General features: G+C 31.7%; 1 protein-coding gene across 2 annotated transcripts in view; it reads left to right on the forward strand.

Moving 5' to 3' along the window:
- Positions 1 to 21,280, forward strand: part of LOC135133893 (hypoxia-inducible factor 1-alpha-like) — a 56,145-nt gene that overhangs the window by 774 nt on the left and 34,091 nt on the right. Inside the window, exons 1-6 of one of the 2 annotated variants that reach the window (XM_064062428.1) lie at positions 16,786 to 17,231; positions 17,920 to 18,107; positions 18,162 to 18,313; positions 18,369 to 18,551; positions 18,603 to 18,802; positions 18,856 to 18,962. In XM_064062428.1, coding sequence (XP_063918498.1) covers positions 16,918 to 17,231; positions 17,920 to 18,107; positions 18,162 to 18,313; positions 18,369 to 18,551; positions 18,603 to 18,802; positions 18,856 to 18,962 — 1,144 coding nt within the window. In that variant the 5' untranslated portion in view covers positions 16,786 to 16,917. Of the gene's footprint in view, positions 1 to 16,785; positions 17,232 to 17,919; positions 18,108 to 18,161; positions 18,314 to 18,368; positions 18,552 to 18,602; positions 18,803 to 18,855; positions 18,963 to 21,280 lie in introns of those variants that run through there. The other variant, XM_064062429.1, reaches the window with a different exon arrangement.

Genomic DNA, 21,280 nt, shown 5'->3' on the forward strand with positions numbered 1-21,280 from the left:
CATCCTAATCATATGATAACATATCAAAATTCGGTGACATTTGTGTAGTATATTTCCATTGCCAGGAGCTAAATATTCTTCATGTTTCACTAATTTCGACTTTTCTTTGACGATTTATGGTGTGATGTGTACAATGCGTGGCCTTTTCAATTTTTAGTCATGTGATATGGTTGATTTTGCTTGTTATTTGCTGATTAATGGGTAATTTTTGATAAAAAATGAGTCGTTGGTTCAACAGGTTTTCAAACTTAGTTCGAATTTTGCAGTTTTTTGATAAATATTATTTATTGTTTGTTATTTATTAAATTGTTGCATCATTGCCAGAAAACATTTTACACAATGCGGCGAAAATTAATGAGGTGGTTTTACTTATCTCCCTTATATAATAATATTACGATGAAAATTTAGTCGTATTGATATTATGCAGTTTACTCCATTTATTACTCATATTTATCTAAATTGCATGGATGCAATGTGTTTCATCCCACTATGCAAAGAGACTGCATAGAAAGAATTTCTAAAATATGTACTTACTTTTTAATAATATGTACTTTTATTCATTACTTTACCAACATTGAGTAAATAGTACTGTATTAGTTAACGTGAAAGTGCAAATTTTTGCAGTAATTAAGAAAGTTATAGGGTTCATACTGGTTAGAGCAAGACTAGACTAAACTGTTGAATATCCGTTCTTTTTTGTAAAACATTGAAATTTTGTCAATCATGTGCTTATGATAAGTCGATATTCGTTAATATTTTTTCACTAAATTAAGACAAAAATCGAAAACTCTTAGTTGTGGTTTTTGGGTACAAGTGTTTATTCTAAATTTTAAAGAAAAAAGGAATAATTTCTTTGCAAGTCTTCATATAGACAATTAAAATTTCTTAGAAGATGTACGATCCACCCCTCTATTACTGTGACAATTCCTCTGCGATTTTAGAATTAGTTTGTCCTGTTTACACCAAAGTTAATTAAAATTGACGAGTAATTACTCCATAATTGTTTGTTATTGTGATTTATTTGTTATACATGGTGTCACTTCAGTCCACTCGGTTGGTCACATTAAAAATCTGTGAAGTTTATTTATTAATCAGGCTTTTACAGGAATTATAAATAAACTTAGTTGTTAAATAATGCTCTCTTGTCAAAAAAGTGAAAGTATATTGTATACCTACCAACTGTTGACCGAGCCAAGAAACTTTGGGACTGGCCTTAGAGTCGGCCAATCTATGCCAAAGTAACATTCAGTTCTTGTTCTTGCAGGTTTTGATGGCATTTGTGCCGACCAAATTTGATTTTTGTAATCTTCAAACTTCCATATCCATTTTTTTACTTCCCGAGCGTAAACTAAGAAGATATGACAGGGTTCATCCGAAGAATGCTGATTTCATGTTTTCTTGGTGTTTCACGATCTTGAGTATCAGAAAATGTCTGTCTGTTGGTCTGTCTGTCTGTTGTCTGTGTCGATATTTATTAGACATAAACTCTGAAACTCGCTAAAACTACTACGATTGTTTTTAAATTTTATACGTATTCTATTAGTATCGTCTAGATGATGAAACGCTAACCAAAATTTGTCTAATCATCCCCACTGATAATTTGATGACGTAATCTCAAAATTTTGCGTAGTACATGCTATATAAGTTTTATAAATAGTGTACTATAGTTGTGGTTTATGAATTTGCCCTCGTTTTATTTGTTATAATTTTTTTTTATTCAATGTTTCTCGTATAATGCTGGTCTTTAAATACATAGCACCCACCATACGAAAGAGTGGCACGTGCATTCGTTTTGTTTGGAATTCCATTTTTGCCTACCTCAGTTATCTTACCTTCGCCCTCTTATAGTATGTATTATCTTTCGTTGTAAAGGCTTTTCAGTTGTGAGTTGGTTGTTTTTTATCACCTTCCATTCCTTGTCTGCTCTCCAGAATTTTTTCGGAAAACGTCTTTCCTATACTCCCAGCACTTGTATGCATGTTATCAAGGCTCGTTATGCATATACTGTCATGTGTTAGGATAGTTGTAGTTTCCGTATTTGTTTCCTGTAGCTTTGTGAAGAGACCTTCCAGATATCAGCTTACCACTGAAATTTTCGATTATACTCTCCGTCATTCCAAATGATATACTTTATTTTTTCCTGATTTATTTCTAGACCCACTTTTGTTCAATTTTCTTACTGTTGTCTGCCAGTGCTAATAGTGGAGACCGTTTACGATGTATCACTTCGTTAATGTTTAAACTACTGTCATTACTTTCTCTAGTACTATATTAAACAGAACTCTTATCTGAATCCTTTGACTGTGAGCTCTTTGGAATTTGTTCCCTCAACTCTCACTTTACTTTGTGTTTTCCAGTGTCAATCTTGCCAACCTGATTAATTTGGCCTCTATTTTGATTGCTTCTACTGACTTGCACAGCTGTTCACTTTTCAATTGATTGTAAACTTGCTTAAAATCTAACAAATCTGCGTTCTAAATTTGTAATAATAGTTTTCCATTTCTGCTACTATTGACCTTTTTTTGTAGATTGGAAGCATAGATTGGAACTAGAATTGTCCGTGACAATTCACTGTAACTTTCAACTAGCTGCTAGCAATTTCTAATTTTTTTTACTTTTACTTATCTGGTTTTAACTGTTCTACATATTTCTGTAACCTATCTTCACTTTTGTTACAAACATTCAGTGGATTATCCAAACAATTGGCTCATCCTTTCAGTATTTTTAGTTGTTCTTGAACTTATTTTATTCTTGCAGCTAGTGAAAAAAATCTAACTGTGGTTGATTCAGTATGTCCTGGATAAAATAATTTTTACTGTGTACAAACAACGTACCAAAACTACTATTTAATTTTCAAAAGTAATATACATATGGTTTGGCTTCTAGAGCGTAAGTTAGGATGGTTAAGAAGAATTGGGTCATTTTGATGAATGTCTAATTGGTTCGTCTTTTATTTCCGTCTGTGTATCGTCTCTTTGTTGTCTGTCTATCGTCTCTTTGTTGTCTGCCTATCGTCTGTGTCTCGTTGTTTGTTGGGAATTTTATTACACTTGATTTCGCCGTAAGTTCAAAAAAATGCTGCCAGTTTTGTGTAATGATTGCAATATGAATCACAATGGTCACAATTCAAACAAATTAAATGTTATTTTTTGCTCAGGTCTTTAAGGTTTCTATTTTCAAATTTATGGGTCATACGGGTAATAAATCTACAGTTAAAGCTGATAAGAGAGTTTTTCAATAGGAATGTACATACACTCAAATGCATACTGGGTCTTGATTAATGATTTGTGGTAATTGAAGTAGATAACGATTCACTAGACAAATTTGTTTTTAATTATATTTGTTGTCAATAAATATTAACTGCACCAGTAAACATATTTGTTTCAAAATCATGAGTTTTAAAATTTATCGTAAAACTAAATTATCCTATTTATTGTGTTGTAAATGCATTTTCCAAAATTGCGCGAGCGTAAAATTAGCGTGACTAAACAGCGAAGCGAACTTTATAATGAGTGCTAGGTAATTCCAGGCTGTTTTGTATTCATTATATTTGATATCCTTTTGACTTACCTTGATAATGGAAGAATCATAGTTTGTAGTTTGACGTCATTAGACGCGATACAATATTTGTGTTTAAGTAGCGACAAGACAATATGGTCGACCTATATTTTTATTACTCATTTAAGTACGGTAACTGCACATTAGTTTTAACAAATTGTCCAATTTAATTTGTTAGTTTAAGAGACGACGGACTCAATTATGGTATATTCAATTTTTTTAGTGGACGATTGATAAACCCTTTCGTGCATTTTATTATGGTTTTTATTTCCCGTGCAGAAACGAAGGGAATTATGGTGGTAAAGTTATACTAGTAAAAGAATTATTAAAAATTCCAGCTTTCTTCTGTCTGCGGTCTGGTGGTTGTGGTGGTTTTACAAAACTGCCGAACTTTGACTAACTTTGAAAGGCGTCCTCACCGGGAAACTGATAAAATTAAATTTGCCTTCTTATTCTTTCCACGAAATTGATAACTCATTTTAAAATTTCTCCAGTGTGGTTAGATTGCATTTAAAAAAAAATCTCTGAAACCACTGGACTGGTTATTGTGAGATTTTATAATATCGTAGAGATGGTAAAACGCTAACCATAATTGATTTAATAATGTGCTCCTGCATTGTGGTTTATGAATCCGCCTTGATTTTTTTACCCAACGCATCCCGGTTTTCGCAAAGAAGTCCAGATTTTGTAACAACCTAGTCGCTGGTTCGATCCCGTCGCGAGTTCGTTTTCCTCATGGACCTTTTTTTTAAATTTTGATTCGTATTACATAATTTTCTTTTGGACTTGGTTGATTTTACTGCAGGAGCGAGGGAAGTTTTGTTTAATAACATAAGATCAAATTTTATTATTCGTTTACAACATTGGGAAAAGTTATTAGCTCGACAGTGCTATACGAGTACCAAATTTTAAATAACTAATCGTAATCAGTTACGTGAGTCACTTGGGTGACAATCATTGATTATTATGTATGTCACATCCACGTGGGTGCAATTTTAGTGTCAACTTGTTACAGTTAAAGAAAATATTATTTTTGAAATACATTAAAATAACGAAGAATACAGAAAGAAAAAATAATCTTTACCCAAAAAAACTGGCCTGAGGTTGTGTAGACAAAAATTTCCTTGTCTCTAAAACGCAAGTAAATTATGTCTGAATGAAGATTTGTTTAGTGATTTTAGTTAACATTAAAGATTGTAATTTTAATATTTATAAAAAATAATACTATCAACGCTACCTTACTGAAACAGTTTCTGGGACTGTAAATGGAGTGTGAACTTGAAACTTTTCACATTGGAAGCGGAGGACTGAACGTTCTAATTTGTGAAGACGTTGATATTATGGTGATTACAGTGCAATTCTGCTCGTAAAACAATAGACTTATAAAAATATAATAACAAAAAAATTAATTTCAACCGAAATGAGAACATTTCTTATGTGGCTTCTAAGGCAAATTGTATAACTTCGTTCCACATATGTATGTATATTTTATTTTTTTACGATAACCTACACATATGTATGTATGCGTAAGATTAAAATATCGATACTCTATTAAATAGCAGATAAAAAAACATGTACATTTCAAGCGTGATTTGCTTAGCAAAATTTTGAACGAGACGAACAGACTCATTTTTGTTTGCGTTTTACTGCTCACTCAATAATCTTAAAATACACCTAAAATTTCGCAGTAATCAGTCCACTAGTTTTGGAGACTTGTCTCTCTCATAAAGCTAACAGACAGATGGAAACAGGGGATCCACACTTCCGTATTCATAAGGTGTGAAACGTCGAGAAAGTGTGAAAATAAACATTCGTCAAAATGGTCCTACCACAGTTGGAAATTAAAACGTGACTTACGAGTATGAGTTGATATTTTATCGCAGAAACAACTGTAACTCCTTAAAAATTTTGAAAATATGGTATCTATTGTTTTACCTATGATTTTGCTAATACTTTATCTTTATATTTGATAGTGTTTTTAATGTAGTTTTCGCTGTATTATTTCCATGAAGTGTGACAAAATAGTCAAATGATTTTATTTTAAGAAAAAAAATGGTAGTAATAGGAATAAATAAGTCAGTTCAATGTCGCGAATTTTTTTTACAGAACATTTTAGGAACAGTTTGTTATAATATACTCGTATTGGTCGTGGTAGTAAGCGTTGTGAAATAACTTAAATTCTGAGGTTCAAATGATTACATTAACTCTTACCGTCCGTCGATCAATATGATAAGAAAACATGATGTTATAGGAGAGGTGCGTAATGTTATTAATGATTCATTTATCTTATCAGTTGCTTTCGATGTCAGTTCTAATATTAATCCGAATTTTTTAGAATTTTGTAATAATAATTTTTAGTAAATGCATGTTTATGGGTTCTGTTACATAAAAATGCATATCATTTGGTTTGCGGTCTAGGACTGAGATAATATTTTAGTGATTATAGTTTCTTTTAAATCTATTGTAATGAGGACACAATATTTTTTCAACTGTAGCTAATATTTTACAATTAAAGCAAACTTAACTATATTTGAGGGAAAATGTTGTAGCTACAAATTTTAATTCTTTTAATAATTGTGATAGCGCATTCTATAACTTCTAACAAACTTAATAAAACTACCATTGTGACAAAGCTGGAAATGTTCAAGTTATTCTTTGATAACTAAGTCACAGACCGCATCATTACCTCGTGCGTTTGTTACTGCAAGGATGTAACAGTCTGGCAACATCAACTTGCGAAAATTGTAAACATCCCGATGAGGTAAACCTTGCTAACGAAACGGCTGTTTTGTTTACTACTAAAATGGGAAAGCCACAAGTTGTTTTATAAAAGTTAAAAGTCTTTAATGATGTTTTATCCTCGCCATAGGAACGAACAAAAGGTGTCTAATTAGTGGTATACAAATTATTGCATATTGCTGTTTTAGTCTTAATAATAAATAGTTTTTACGGTGTTTAACACCGCTACATTACTTTTATTACCAGTGTAAGTATCAGTGATTATTGACGCATGCAGTTAAGAATTTTACTGGTGTGTTGTGTGTATTTAATTCAGTTATTCGGTATTTTTACGTATAAACTTAAAAAAAGCTTCATTATTTTCGTTTTGATCGGCTTCTTAGTTGAGTAAATACAAGCTATAAACAACGTTAATAATGTCGTTCTATTAATGTCAATCATAATTTAGTCCAGGCAGATAGTTCGTGTTAATTAGGACCTGTCAATAAAATTTTAGACATATTCTTGCACAACGTTTGTGACGATGTTGTATAACGACTTTTATACGCCCAAATTATGTTTACATTGTTCATGACGATAACAGCATTTTAGATGCAACAAATCTTGGACAAACGGAACAGCAGTGGATATTGTATAATTGATGGGTTAAATAGAGATGCAAGAGTATGTGGTGTGGTATTTATACTTGGCATTAAAGTCGATGAACTTAAATTGTGTAATGCATTTATTTATGACATGTATGCCAAGGTTGTTTTAGTTATTATGGACAATTTTTGTAAATTTTACTAGAGTCTAAATCTTCTATCAGTTGATGGATGAAAACTCATTGCTGTATGAATACTTGTACATTAAAGTGTTTCCATTAGTAGGTGATAAAAATGTAGGAATATCCAACATAAACAAGGAATGTTATTTTGCAAATTTTTACGTTTTTGGTGTTTAAGACAATTGGCCGTGTTTCAGGAGCTTTATAAGAGATGCTAGACCTGAAAATTAGTTATCACACTATTTTGTTTATCAAGTCAAAGGTGTGTTTAAATGGAATCTTAAAGTGTTTTCTTATCTTTTCCGATATATTTTTGAACTAAAATCATGCGACTGTCAGATGACTTACCTTGAACATAAATGTGTTTTTGTTTGCAGGTTAACGATCGCATTGCTAAGGTGTTTTATTTCATAGGATGAGTACAACGAAGCGCAGTTTTCGTTATTATAATAAGGTTAAAGCACACATGTCAGAATAAATTATATATTATATTTTTTGTAAATTAGAAAGTTGTTGGTTATAAAAATATCTCCAGTATTGACTATTGCTTCACTGTAATACACTATTGAACTGTGATCAGCCTAATCAAAAACATTGCAAAAAACGCCTTATCGGTATATACTTACTAGTCCCCTTACGGTTCAGGCAGATGTATTCGCAAACTCGTAAGAATATTTTTTTCACTTAAATGGTAAAGTGCTTCTTATTCAAGGCGAACTAATTACTTTCATATAAAATTCCATCTGCTTTGCCTTGGTGTGATCGATTGTATCAGGTGCTTCGAATGAAAACCACAGTCTTCCTGTTGTATTAAACAATATATTTTTCAGCATTTTCGAGTTTGGCATACAAATGAAATGTTCTGTGCGAAGTTAGGAGACATAATGCCGCAAATGAATATTTATAACCGTTTATGTAATAAGCAGAAATCGCATTTCCGGCTTACGTTTTGTGCTGATTTATAATTTTGTACCTCGTCTCTGCAGGGTTCCATATTCATTCAATGTAGATAACATAAAATTAGATAAGTGTTATAATGAGAACGATGTTATTTATTTTTTGACATTATCGATCATCCGATAATAATAAGCTTAAATGTACAGACCATAAGGTGATTAAGTACAAAGAAAATAAGTTTACAGATGTCATGCAAAAAGTAGAATGATTTGAACTTTAATTTTCTCAATTTTAGCATGACTCAAGATTTCTGAAATATAGCACAATATATATAATTTTTCAAGACACATTAACACTTACATAATTGAAAATAATATTACATGTGTATAAAATTGTTGTTATGTTAATCATTGGACAATTTTTAGTAGAAAAGTATATGGAAAAATTCAAAAACTAAAAGATTTACCTACACCAAACAAGTGTGAGTTCTTGTTATATCGTTGATTTTATTGCATGTAAAACGCAACATCTCTTGTTAAATTTTAGTACAACTTGCTTTCGGACATAATTATAGTTATATATGACAAATGTCAAATAAAAACAAATGATCTAGAGGCACCTATGTTTATTCCAGTGATATTTCATTATTAATTTATCCCCTTAAGATTCAGTTGTTTTTGGAATTAAGCGTCCATGTAGACACAAAAAAAAATCAAGGAGGCAGGACAGTATATTATTTGGATAAGACGTCATCTGATACCCGCGACACGGCTAAACGGAGATGAAAAGATGACTCGCAGAAGTGAGTTTTGGATGCATGACTATTAAAAGGCGAGGTAGTGATTTATCATATTAAATGTAGGGTCCAAAGATGGGTGGCTATATGAGAATACTCTACTACTAGCAGCTACCAACATTAAAGATGCTTTGGGTGAATTACCACGAGAACATGTTAGCAGATGTGTTTAATTAGTGATCTGAAACCAAATTTATATCCAACTTATCACAAGTAGCGTGATTGTAATTAATAACGCCAACTACTCAATTGGTTATCAGTTGGTACAATTAAGAAAAAAATACGAACAAAAAATTGATCGAATATTATTTAGCCAGAACTTCTCTCGCCCCAATAGTACAGTCCAACAATTTTTTTTTTGTGATAATCTGTACAGTAAAAACAGTATAGATAACACTTGTTACAGTGTAAGGGAAAGAAAACAAAGAGCGATGTTGGAGATCGTTTTCGCGTTATAAATCCGACTATGGATGCAAATAATTTGAATGTATAAACGTTTGAGATTACGTCATCAAACCGGTAGTGGGTATAATTGGCCAAATTTTGCTTAGCATTTTACCATTTACACGATATTCCCAATATACATCTAAAATTTGACAACAATCGATCCAGTAGTTTTGGGGATTAGCTGTCGAATAAAAATCTACACAGAAAACAGAGGGGAGACCACTTTTTTGTAGGTACTCCAGGGGTCATGAAATGTAACATAAAAGTAGTCAGTCGCCCGATGGGTCTTATTAAAGTTTGTCTAGAATTATAAGAATTTTATGGACTCCCAAAATTAATTCGTTTTACAGCCCTGTTGTCAATTTTATTGTACACCTGAAGAGCGTGGCGAACTCAGGTACAGAAAACATCGGCTTTCTCCTGACAGGCTCTTTACCTGTACAATAGAATTGACGACAGGGTTGTAAAACGCATTAACGTTGGGAGTCCATAAAATTCTTATAATTCTGGACAAACTTTACAATACTTCCTTAGCTTACTATGCTCGGAAAGTAAAAAAAAAGGTCGAAGGTTATTTCGACAGAATTACGAAGGACGTGAAAAAGTAGGTGTCTCCAGTTAATGAATAGATCATAAAAACAGTAAATAGATCATAAAAACAGAAGAAATATACAGAAACACATATCCAAGAACTAATTACTTTTTGCTACCCGAGCGTAAGTTAAGGAAGTATAGTCCATACGACGAATGACTACTTTTATATTATTTCCACCCCTAGAGTATGAAACAATAGGTCCTCTGTTTCCATCTGTCTGTACTTGTGGTTTATTAATCCACCTTGATTTATTATTATTTGTTTTAATATTTAATTTCTTCTTCGAACTCGATTCCGACATTAACATTTTTCTTTTTTAATAAATTCAAATCATGAAAAGTTTACCCCAGTTTCTCGAAAATGTGAGAATACAGCAATGTGGACCTGTCTATATTTAATAATAATAAAATATTAACTATAATAACAGCTGCTAATCTCAAAGAATCTTCGGACCGTTTAACTCCATCGTGGCTTAATTAATAGTTAGTCTTGTGTACTCTTGAGGAGACAAAGTCGACCAAATTTCATTGTCTTTTAACACAAATGCATATTTTTTATCAACCGCCGCTGATGCTGATTATCTGTACGACCTTAATTGTCGAATTTTTCCGAAGTGTAAACATATCGAAGTTAACGACGCACTGAGAATATATTTGTTCTCGTTGACTATCTGTTGTAAATATATTTTTTATCATTAAAAAAAAATTAATTCGCAGAATTAAATTTTATGATTTTTCGAAGAAGCTGTTTTTGTTCGACTGTATTTTAGAGGAGAGGGAAATACTGTCTAAATAAACTTAGATCAATTTTTAGGCGACACTGACGATGACGTGGTAATTTTGAAATGTCATTTACTCCGTCTGTGCATATATTTATTTTATAATTATATATTTTAATACAATTAGATTAGATAAGTTTAGGCATACTCTTAACAAATTTTGAGATATTTATAATCAGTATATACATATAAAATATAAATAATTTTGGTATAAGTAAAATATAAATAAAGATGTGTGCGTGTTAAGTATTAAGTATTCATATTTATTGTATGAATATATGTAATTAATATTTTTTAGCAATCTTTAGTGAAAACAAGAATAAGCAGGCGTTGTTAGAATTTGTATCTTCATTGTATTCGCACGTTCCTGATATCTGCGTTATGATTGACACACAGCTCAGGCCTCTTCAGATTCCTAAAGTTAGCTTAGAAATAAGTGAAAATGACTGAAGTATTCGATATTTGACTTCCACAACCGTTCACAGCATGATTTATCACAAACCGCAATAAAAGTAAGGTATACCGACAAGTCTGTTGGACTAGTAAATGATGGGCGATCTTCCAAAAGCGAGTAATATTTTTTCGAGTCGTAAAAGGGCACACTAAACAACCCTAAACGAATATTGGCGAACCTGCACCGAATATTGGCGTCATTTTCCATTATGTACAGACGGATTGTATCCAAATTTATCGGTTCTCAACCGGAACTTTCCCTGTCCGCAGGTAAGGTAGGTACTAATGTTGAAGGCGCCAATGCGTCACCGTACAAAAATGGATACAATAAAATGTAGAGCACATTTTTTTCGTTTAAAATTGAACTATAAAGATTTTTAAACAAGTTGATGGAAAAAAAACAACACATTTTGATGTGCAATATGTTAAGGTCTAGTGCATTTAACAACGAAAAGAACGGGAAAACATTTGGTGTACAGTCAGCCTTAGTAACGCGGAATGAAGGTTAGAGTAAAATTTGAAATTATTTGGAACCGTTTTTTTAAGAACTTTATCATAACCTGCATTAACTAAGTTTTTACTAAAGGGTCCGCATAGGTTTCATAAATTTGGTCTACAATGAAAATCTTAAAGATCTAAAAACATTAGTCATTTGTTTTAATGTCACTGTAAAAGTGAAATGTAATATGTACATACTAAATTAACATGCAAACGATTATTATCATGTAACCTTTACTTATCTATAGCTTTTTTCAATGCATTTATCAATACAAAGAATTTTATGCACGGATTGAAAATAAGCTGTCAGGGATAAATTCTCGGAAAAGCAAGATCGAAAACTTGAACTCTTCGACATCGAAGTGTTACTTACAGGCCAGTAATTTCAGAACCTGGAGCATTTTTATAGGGAAAAAAACCATAATGTGAATGCACTTTTTGGTGTTCCTTCCATAAAGTTGAATGCAGTTAGGTATGCTACTTATTTTAATTCCCGTAATTTATTTCCATGAATTAGCAAGGTTGATTTGCATTTTTCCGCATCCGGTGTTTTGTCGACGTGTGCATGGCGTCAATTGTGGTCGGATGAGAATGGCAAGACAAGTAGACCTGTGACTGCAATAACAGAATGTGTTGCCTTGTGGGTTTCGGTCGACGTCATTACTCTTCAAGCAACGAAATTGTAGAAAGTTCGGAGAAACATACGGCAATGTATATTCCATCGATGACTGACGTATTAATGGGCTAATGGAATTCTGATATGTTAAGTTCTTTAACTAATGTTTTTAAAATTTGAAAATTTTCAGGTCGTTAAAAATAAATTAATTTTATTCCAGACGTTTTCAGAATTAATTACCCAACGTCGTAAACACACTGAATATCTCAGTCGCCTTACTTTGTAACAATAAAACATTCGTTTCGAAAGTTATATAACCTTGAGTGATCTAGTAGCATTTAATTTTAATAATGATTGCTTATCAACCGCTTCAGTAAACATAAGTTACAGTGAGACACTTCAGTCAAAAGACAAAAAGTTTTAATTCGTTATTTTTAATCATGGGATTTTAATAAACCTTGAGATGGTTAGGAGTTTTTGTGCCAACTGATTTTGTTTTTGTGGATTGGGGGACCTATTCTATATTGAAGATACGGTACCTGGTAATGAAAAGTAATGTATAGGTATGCTGCATTTTAAGGAGATATCATGATAAAAAAAAATAAAAATTAAAGGGACAGTTGACAGTCCTAAATGAGATACTCTCTATATAATTATGTATATAGAGATGATCCAAAAAGCGTGCGTTTAACAATATTTCTTTAATTGCACTGAAAATGAACAGATGAATCCGATAAAAAAAAAGTCCACCAGATGCAGTTAAAAAAAATGAGAATAAAAAATTTTATGTAATGTTATCACGTTGAAAATAATACGATTGTAGGCTTTCAGCATTTTGAAATGGAATAATATATGTATTTGAAGTGTATTACGTAGTGACCGTCAGATGATTGAGAAACTCAAAGAACGTATCCAAGTTGCGCCCGCTACCTAAGTTTTCGAGCTCAAAAAATCCGAATTGCGCACTTTTTAGTGCAATTAAAGGTAAAATTTTGTTGGACGGTTTTTTTTTTCATAAAATCTCTATATGGTGTTTTTCTTCATTAAAAACATTCAAATTTTTATGTAAAAACCTAATTCTTCTAATACTTCGAAAAGGCATAAATGCACTGACCGGCAAAAAAAAAACAGCCACCCTGAAAAATTTCGCAAAACCACTTTAAAAATTATTAATTTAAACAGTGATCGTTATTGTTTGAAAGTGCCATTCACTATTGATACATGTTGTACAAATTAGCAAAAAAGAAGACATATAAACGCATAATTAAATTAAATTTAACAAAATAAGAAAAACAGACCAAGTACGATATTTTCTTAAATAAAACAATAAAGGAGGCTGTTTTTGTAAACAGTGTTTTTCATCATTTGATTATAAGATTGGCAGTTAATAAACGTTTTCCCGTGAAAATAATGCCGTTAACTCTTACAGATGTCCCTCAAATTGTCGCTCTGTTTCTGTTATTTTGTTAAATTTAATTTAATTCTGCGTTTATTTGTCTTCTTTTTTTTGCTAATTTATACATCATTTGTCAATAGTGAATGGTTCTTTAATAAAATAACGATTACTAGTTAAATTAATAATTTTCAAAGTTTGGTTTTGCGAAATTTTTCAGGGTGGCCGGTTTTTTTTTACCGGTCAGTGTATGAGGGTGACAAGAACTAAATGAGTCATTATATTTCGCGTGGAACGATTTGGAACCGTTTGTTGTTCCTCAAAATTTTTCACTGTGTGCCCACATCATAGGAGGAAACAGCAGCCCATTAGCTTCCGTGTAGATTATATATACACAAATTTAAAATCAGACTGAGGAAAATTTAAGTCTATAAAACACAAGGTTAACACAATTTGCTTGCTAATTGAACTCAGCATGTTCTTTACGTATGTACATTTTAGGCAGGTATAGAGTAATATTACTTCGAAAATGGCACCTTTGGAGTTCATTCCCATGTTCATTTAGATCTACGTAATTGAAATATTCCATATTGACGTCACACAACAATGGATTTTCCAATGGAGAGTAATTTTTACCTGCATTGATAGGGTAGAACGCGGTAAAGGAACATCCAGGTAGTGAACACAATTCCGACAATTTCGGAGCGGTACAATGAAGAAGTGGTATTAAATTGAATGAAGTCACAGTGGATAGCGTCACAGAAAGTTCAGGAGAAAAAGATTAAACATAACTTTTGAGGAGAAGCGACGATTTCACAAAGATTGTTCATAAGTGGATAAAAGTATTTTTGTTAATATGTAAAAAATGCATATACAAAATAAATACCTAATTTTTCTTAAATTTTAGTTTTTCGTATTTTTTCCAAATAAACCTTACGTGATAGCAAGAAATGAAGTTCATATTCATAATTAGCAATACAACAAATGTGCAAAACAGTTGATAAAAAAAGATGTCTTTTAACATTTAAATTGGGCAGGCCTGTGGTAGCAAAAAGTCAAAGACAGTTATATGGCTCTTTTGACAAAATAAATTAAAATTATTTTCAACTTTATTAAGGTTATGTGGGACCGCAAAATATAACGTACTTTTTTTAATGGAATATCCTATGTATTTTCGTAACCAATTGATTTTTTCAGGTGTTACAAGCATATTTTATTTTATTTCTGAAATTTCAATGCGACGTTCGCAAGTTATTTCAATTTTGTTGAAATTTTTCAACAGTGAAGAGATTTATAAAAAATAGGAATACGCTTATTTTTAATATTTATATTGAAATATGTTAGGGATAGACAAACAAAGACGTCTGTTTTGTTGTAGTATCAATAAAATTGAGTTCTAGCATACAGAGTGTCTTACTTTTTTTAAATATCACCACCTACTGTATGTTTTATTCTTTCTCTCGGTACTTTTGGGCGCTAAAAAAATCATAGAAATTATCCATTTTTGAGTATAGAAAATAATAACCCATATAAGTTAAAATAAAGATATGTCTGTAGTAAGGTACGGCTCTCTGCTGTCGAAAACTCGATTTTGTACTGATACAAACGCATTATTGTAAGAAACCAAAACTCAGAACAGGAAACGAGGACGGCCGACGGTCACAATTTACGATTGTTTCGGCTCACACATATTTTTTGATGAATTTTATAAGTGTAATTTAAATAGTTTTCATCTTCATGTTCCACTAGCGGCATTTGTTTTCCTATGCCACAACCGGTAATAATAAAACATACTATGTATATATTCAAAATGATTAGTCATGCTTTTTGTAGTAAGTTTGTTATATTATTATAGAATAAATAAATTTTAAAGGTAAAAAATAACTGTTGTACACAATGGAGGAGCTAGATTATTTGTTTAAATGCATATTTAAAATCCTTATGACAAAAGAGATTTACTGTGTAAGGTAATTTTGATGACCGATTTACTTAATTTTCAGACGTTTTTAAGTTCGCTAAGTTTGGAACTGATGGTTGCATCTTTCAGTGTCTGTCGGTCTACATCATCGTCTGCCGTCCTTCTGTTGGCAGTTGATTTCAGAAAGTACCACATTGATTACTTTGAAGTTTTAAGTGTAACTTAACATTATCATGAAGAAGGCAAATCTTCAGAATTTGGCTATTCATTGCCGCTCACACATTCATCATCAGTAACAATGGGCTAAATTGGTTTAAAAAAAAGGAAATTATATTTCATTGGTTCCCGCTTATTACCGCTTTTATCTAATCGCCTACTAAAATAGCAAAATTTTTTCGCTCTCCAGAAATTTTTTTTTTGACATTGAGTGCCGGTAGTTTTGATATCCCTTTTGTAGATAATTTCAGGTATGTATTAAATACGAACCAAATGTAAGAAGCCTTATTCGGCCTAGTTTCTAAAACATTCGCAGACAGAAATGCAGCGATTCAGAAAGTTGTCTCTGCGTTTCTCGGAATTGCTTATCAATCTTTTGAGATAATTACATGGATGCCGTATAATTCAGATAATTTGCATGTTGAAGGAACATTTTTGTTCCATGTTGGCACGCTATAAAATGCACGTATCTTGTTTAATAGGAACATGTTTTTTAATTATAATATTCGTGGAAAACTTCGCAGTTTCTCATTAGGTAGACACGAGTTTTTATTTTGAGGAATCCATTTCAGCAGCACTCGGTCACGAGATTTGAAGCTAAAATTGTTCTGTGTTATAATTATTACAGTCTGGAATTTTCATGCATGTAAGATCGGGAAACAATAATATTTAGAATTTTATAAAATTTACGTGATACTTTAGTGTGGCAGTTTGAACAAGTGTTTAAAAATGTTTTATCAAAATTGTTGGTAAATTATGTTGCGTTGTTTTTTGTTAAAAGCAATGCGTGGTGAATTAAAAATTATTGTTACTACAAATGTATTTTGATAAAATATATCTGCCTGAAAGTAATTGTTTTTATTATAATTACGTAATTTAAAATGTTAAATGTGAATATAGTTAAAACAATTTTTATCATAGTTAAAAAATAACTAATTTGTACGAGTACATTGAGTAATTACAAGTGGCCTCGTCAATCTGTTATTTTTGCTGTCTAGATCGGACCAAGTGCTGCCTTCTTTATGTAAAATCAGACAACGTGATCTGTTTTCAAGTGCAAAAGATTAGATAAGCTTCAAGACCGTAACTAAAGTAAAATCTGTCTTAGTATTCGTCTATTCATTACGCTATGTAGATTTTCAATTTACATTTTTATGCCAGTGGCCACGTGTCATTAATTGTTTACTATACGATGGTGACTGTGTTTTATATGAACTGAAGGTCTAGAATATCGTACGTTTATCGAGATGCAGTGCAGTACTTTTCCACAAAATGGTGCTGTGGTTAACTATCGTAAGGTTCGGCAAAATCCAGAAATTAGTTCTTATTTGGAGTATAATCAGAGCATGAGTGCATGTCAAGATCCTGGGTTAAGTAATGCATCTCAAAAAGCAGTTTCTAACCAAGGTGGTCGAATTAGACCAAATAGCGTTTTGGCACGCATGGCTTTACCTTGTCAGGCGTCTTCAACATGGGATTATCAAGAATGTTACAGTTATTATGCTGATGGATGTTATAATACATGTCAGTTTGTTGAGTTAGGTGATATTGAAGACTTCATGTAAGTGTGCGAAACTGAGTAATTAATTTTTATAATTTTACGTTTAAATGAGTTCAAATTTTTGCATAATTCTATGTGAAATGTGCTTTGGTGAAGATTCGGTGTTGGTCATTGACGTGTGTCTGTCTATAAATGGCAAAAGCACTTTAAGTCATGAAGTCAGAATTATTGCAATTGGTTGTAAAATAAAGTCAGTGATGAGAATGTGCAATTCCATTCTTTTCATGTTCCTGTGGAATGATTACTGACGATGAATAATTACGAAAATAGTGTTCTGGATTAAAATTACATAAAGTTTTAAGCTGTGATTAATGTTATTTGAAACACACATCAGGAAGTACTAAATTTTATTAGTAATGCTAGATTTATATTTATTGTGTATAAAAGCATGTGATATAACGTGATCTCTGATTTTACTATTACTTTTTTTGGAAACTCTCCAGACACGAGGTTTGTCATATGTTTTCTGCTGAAGTTCCCACGAATCGCTATATACATTCAGTCATCTCATTATTTAAGTCAGTATTTAACTCGAGAAAAGTTTGCACTTACTCGAATTACATCGAGGAGAAAAATGTAGGTAGCGTATGCAAAATTCAACGCATTGCAATATTTTCATAATACGTACTTTGATAAATTTAGTAACCTTGCATTATTCCACTGTTTTAATAAGATATTTTTTTTGCAGGAACAATGAAAAGAGAAAGGAAAAGTCGCGTGATGCGGCCCGTTCCCGCAGGTCTAAAGAAACAGAGGTCTTTACTGACTTGGCTAGCGCTTTACCCGTATCACAGGAACAGGTCTCACAACTCGATAAAGCTTCCGTTATGAGATTAGCAATTGCATATCTTCGGGTCAGAGACATGATCACTTTAGGTAAAATGTTTTTCCCCATATGCAATTCGCGCTAACTTGACACAAATATTTCAGTACCGGAACCCCCAGAACCGGACGACCACAAGATTTTAACAGATGAATCAATTTTCTTGAAATCGATAGAGGGTTTTTTGGTTGTGATGTCTTCGGAAGGCGACATTGTGTACATGTCTGAGAACGTCAGCGACTATCTAGGAATTACACAAGTAAAATACTTTTTTGTTTTACATTTTTAACAAAATTATATGTATTTTTTTAAAGATTGATTTGATGGGTCAAAACATCTATGAATACAGCCATCCGTGTGACCATGATGAAATAAAAGAAATCCTTTCAACAAAAACCCGGGAAGAATCAGAAACGCCAAAGTCGTTTTTTATCAGGCTTAAGTGTACTCTTACAAGTAAAGGCAGATCAGTTAACCTTAAATCAGCAACTTATAAGGTTATTTATTTATTGTGTGTTTGTTTAGCGTTTTTAATTTATAACCTTTAGGTCATTCACTGTACTGGACATATAGTACAAAGCGAAGATGACACAACAGAAGAAGGCTCTAAAGGAAGTTTGCGACGATGTCTTATTGCTATTGGACAGCCTATACCTCATCCTTCCAATATCGAGGCTCCATTACCACGACAAACTTTTTTGACAAAACACAGTCTAGATATGAAATTTACACATGCAGATGACAAAATGTTCGTATTCGTGATTTTAGCAAGTAATATTGTTTTAATATTTTTCTTTACAGAATGATGGATGTTCTGGGCTATGATGCAGAGGATTTGGTAGGCAAGTCAGTCTATGAATACCATCATGCTATGGATAGCGACTCTATTTGTTCAGCTTTTAAATGCTGTAAGTATTTTTTACTATTATTTTATAGTAATTAAGTTAAAATTTTGTTTGTATTTACTTCAAAAATTATTAACGGTGCAATTTAATTTTACATAAAAACAAACATATTACCGTGTAGAACAACTAATTGAGTTGTTTTCTGTAGGTTTTAAATTTAAGATTCACTCTATAACTATTTAAAAAACTGGAATGTTTAATTTGAAACTGTTGTTTATATAATCTATTAAACACGTAGGTGATAACTCTATTAATTTATTTAGCCACATAATCACGAGTATTAAAACAAATTCGGACTTTCCCAATTTTCAAACTCAGTTTAAATCGATCTATTTGCATTCAATTTCACACGCCGATGTTTTATCACAAATAATTGAGTACGCGTAAAATTGATTTGTAGAGATTTAAATTGTTATAAATGGCTTGTAATGAGTGTGGAATTAGGTGCTGTCTTAAAATAGTATGCATAATTATATGTATTTAAGTCACAATTGTTTATTGGTAGGTAAGTAAATTATTGTCTAAAAATATCCGTTCTCCATGTTTTATTACTCAAACAAAATAAGAATGTTCTGTTATAATAAGTGCAGACAAATAAAGAAGTTGATTTTTGTTTGAACTTTGTACTACATAAAACGTCTTGTCTATTTTTGCATGTAAACAGAAAAAATCCTATCGTTATGAGGTTAACATTTTTATTTTATGTGGCATTAAGTTTCAAAATGCATATTTAAGAATTTATGAATTACACCATACGTAATTATTTTCTGCACTTAATACTGTATGTATAAATTATTCAGTATTTTTTGTTTTATTTGAAATTACGAAGTTGTTTTAAAATCATGTACTATTTTCTTAGATATTTTGTTCAGGACAATGCAGCTCGAATTAATATTTCAAGTTTTAAATGTAAATAAACCTGATCAGTAACAGTCTAGATATTTCACCACATTGCACGTGATTTGTTGATTAAAAGTACAGCAGACAGTGGGCCAGCGTTCGTTCATTGTCCAGTTACAAGCTCTCGACGACGTTAAATTATACAACACACAATACAATTATAACGGAGCTTTGTTGATCATCATTTTTTGTGTGCTTTGTTACGGTGACAATTTAATTAAATGCAAAAAGTGTAGCCGATTCTGAGCTGCATTTAATTGTTAATTAATGTAGTAATTTGTGTACCAAGAATGTAAAAGGAAATTCTTGCTGTCATATATCATTTTATGCAGTCACCTTATATAATCTGGATTTTGTTGAAATCTTGCAATCAAAGTGTACCCGATAGTAATTTAATAATCAAAATGTTCTTTCGTGAGTAATAGCAGTATTTAAGGGATGACTACGGTAACAGATCAGTCTTTAAAAGCAGGAAAAAAAAAAGAGATATGGGTTGTATTTTTATTTGTTCAACGAAAGAAGTTCTCGAAAAGACGAAACATGTTTTCTTCTTTTCAATTTTGTCATCATCTTTGTTGTCATTAGAAAGTTGGATACTAGGTATTCTGCGGATGACTCAAACTTGCCTCCTTAGTTTTATCAAGTCTGCTGCAACAAGTTGTGTTAGAATAGTTTGCAATAACTGAAAACATATGAATGGAAAAGTGCGAAATAGTACATTGAGAACCTAATAATGATAAATGGGGTATTTATCTGTAGAATAAATCAATGGACTTTTAAGTAGCCTAAATTTTGTGTTTGAGATAAATTCGTGGATAACATAGGTATTATTTTAGTGGTCTTATAATATAAACCACATCCTGCAGTTTTTAGAAAGTCATAATTGAGAATTAATTTCATCATAAGTTCATTTTCGAGGGGCGTGGACTAAATATGCAACATAATAAAAACAAACTAAATGTGATGTTGATTAAACAAAAAATTTTGGGTTAACAGTAATGTGAAATTTTAAGAAAACATTTTGGGAAAAACGTCAATGTTGACGATTATTTTTTTTTGCAAAACACATTGATTAAAAATTGTTTAACGCATCAAAAATTGTTGGGTACGCTATGAAGTGTGTATTTTGAGTGGAATGAATATTTCCCCCCATAAATAATGAACTATAAGTAGAAGTGGAATAAATTAATCAAAAATCAATCATGGTTAATTCTTCAGGGACCACTTGTATTTAACATAGTTACCTATAATCAAGAAAGAGTAACCGATCATAATCACGTAGTTAATTAGCACCAAGAGCCACTTTATTGTGTTTATTAATTGATCATGTAGCTAAATTAAACCGATTAGATTTTAAGTTTCACGCGTTAATCGTAATTAAACGTTTAGTTCGAATTAAATTATTCAATACACCTTTTATA

Source organism: Zophobas morio, unplaced genomic scaffold (assembly GCF_036711695.1).
Source record: "Zophobas morio isolate AGI-343-1 ecotype UQ-CSIRO unplaced genomic scaffold, CSIRO_AGI_Zmor_V1 ptg000023l, whole genome shotgun sequence".
Lineage (NCBI taxonomy): Eukaryota > Metazoa > Arthropoda > Insecta > Coleoptera > Tenebrionidae > Zophobas > Zophobas morio.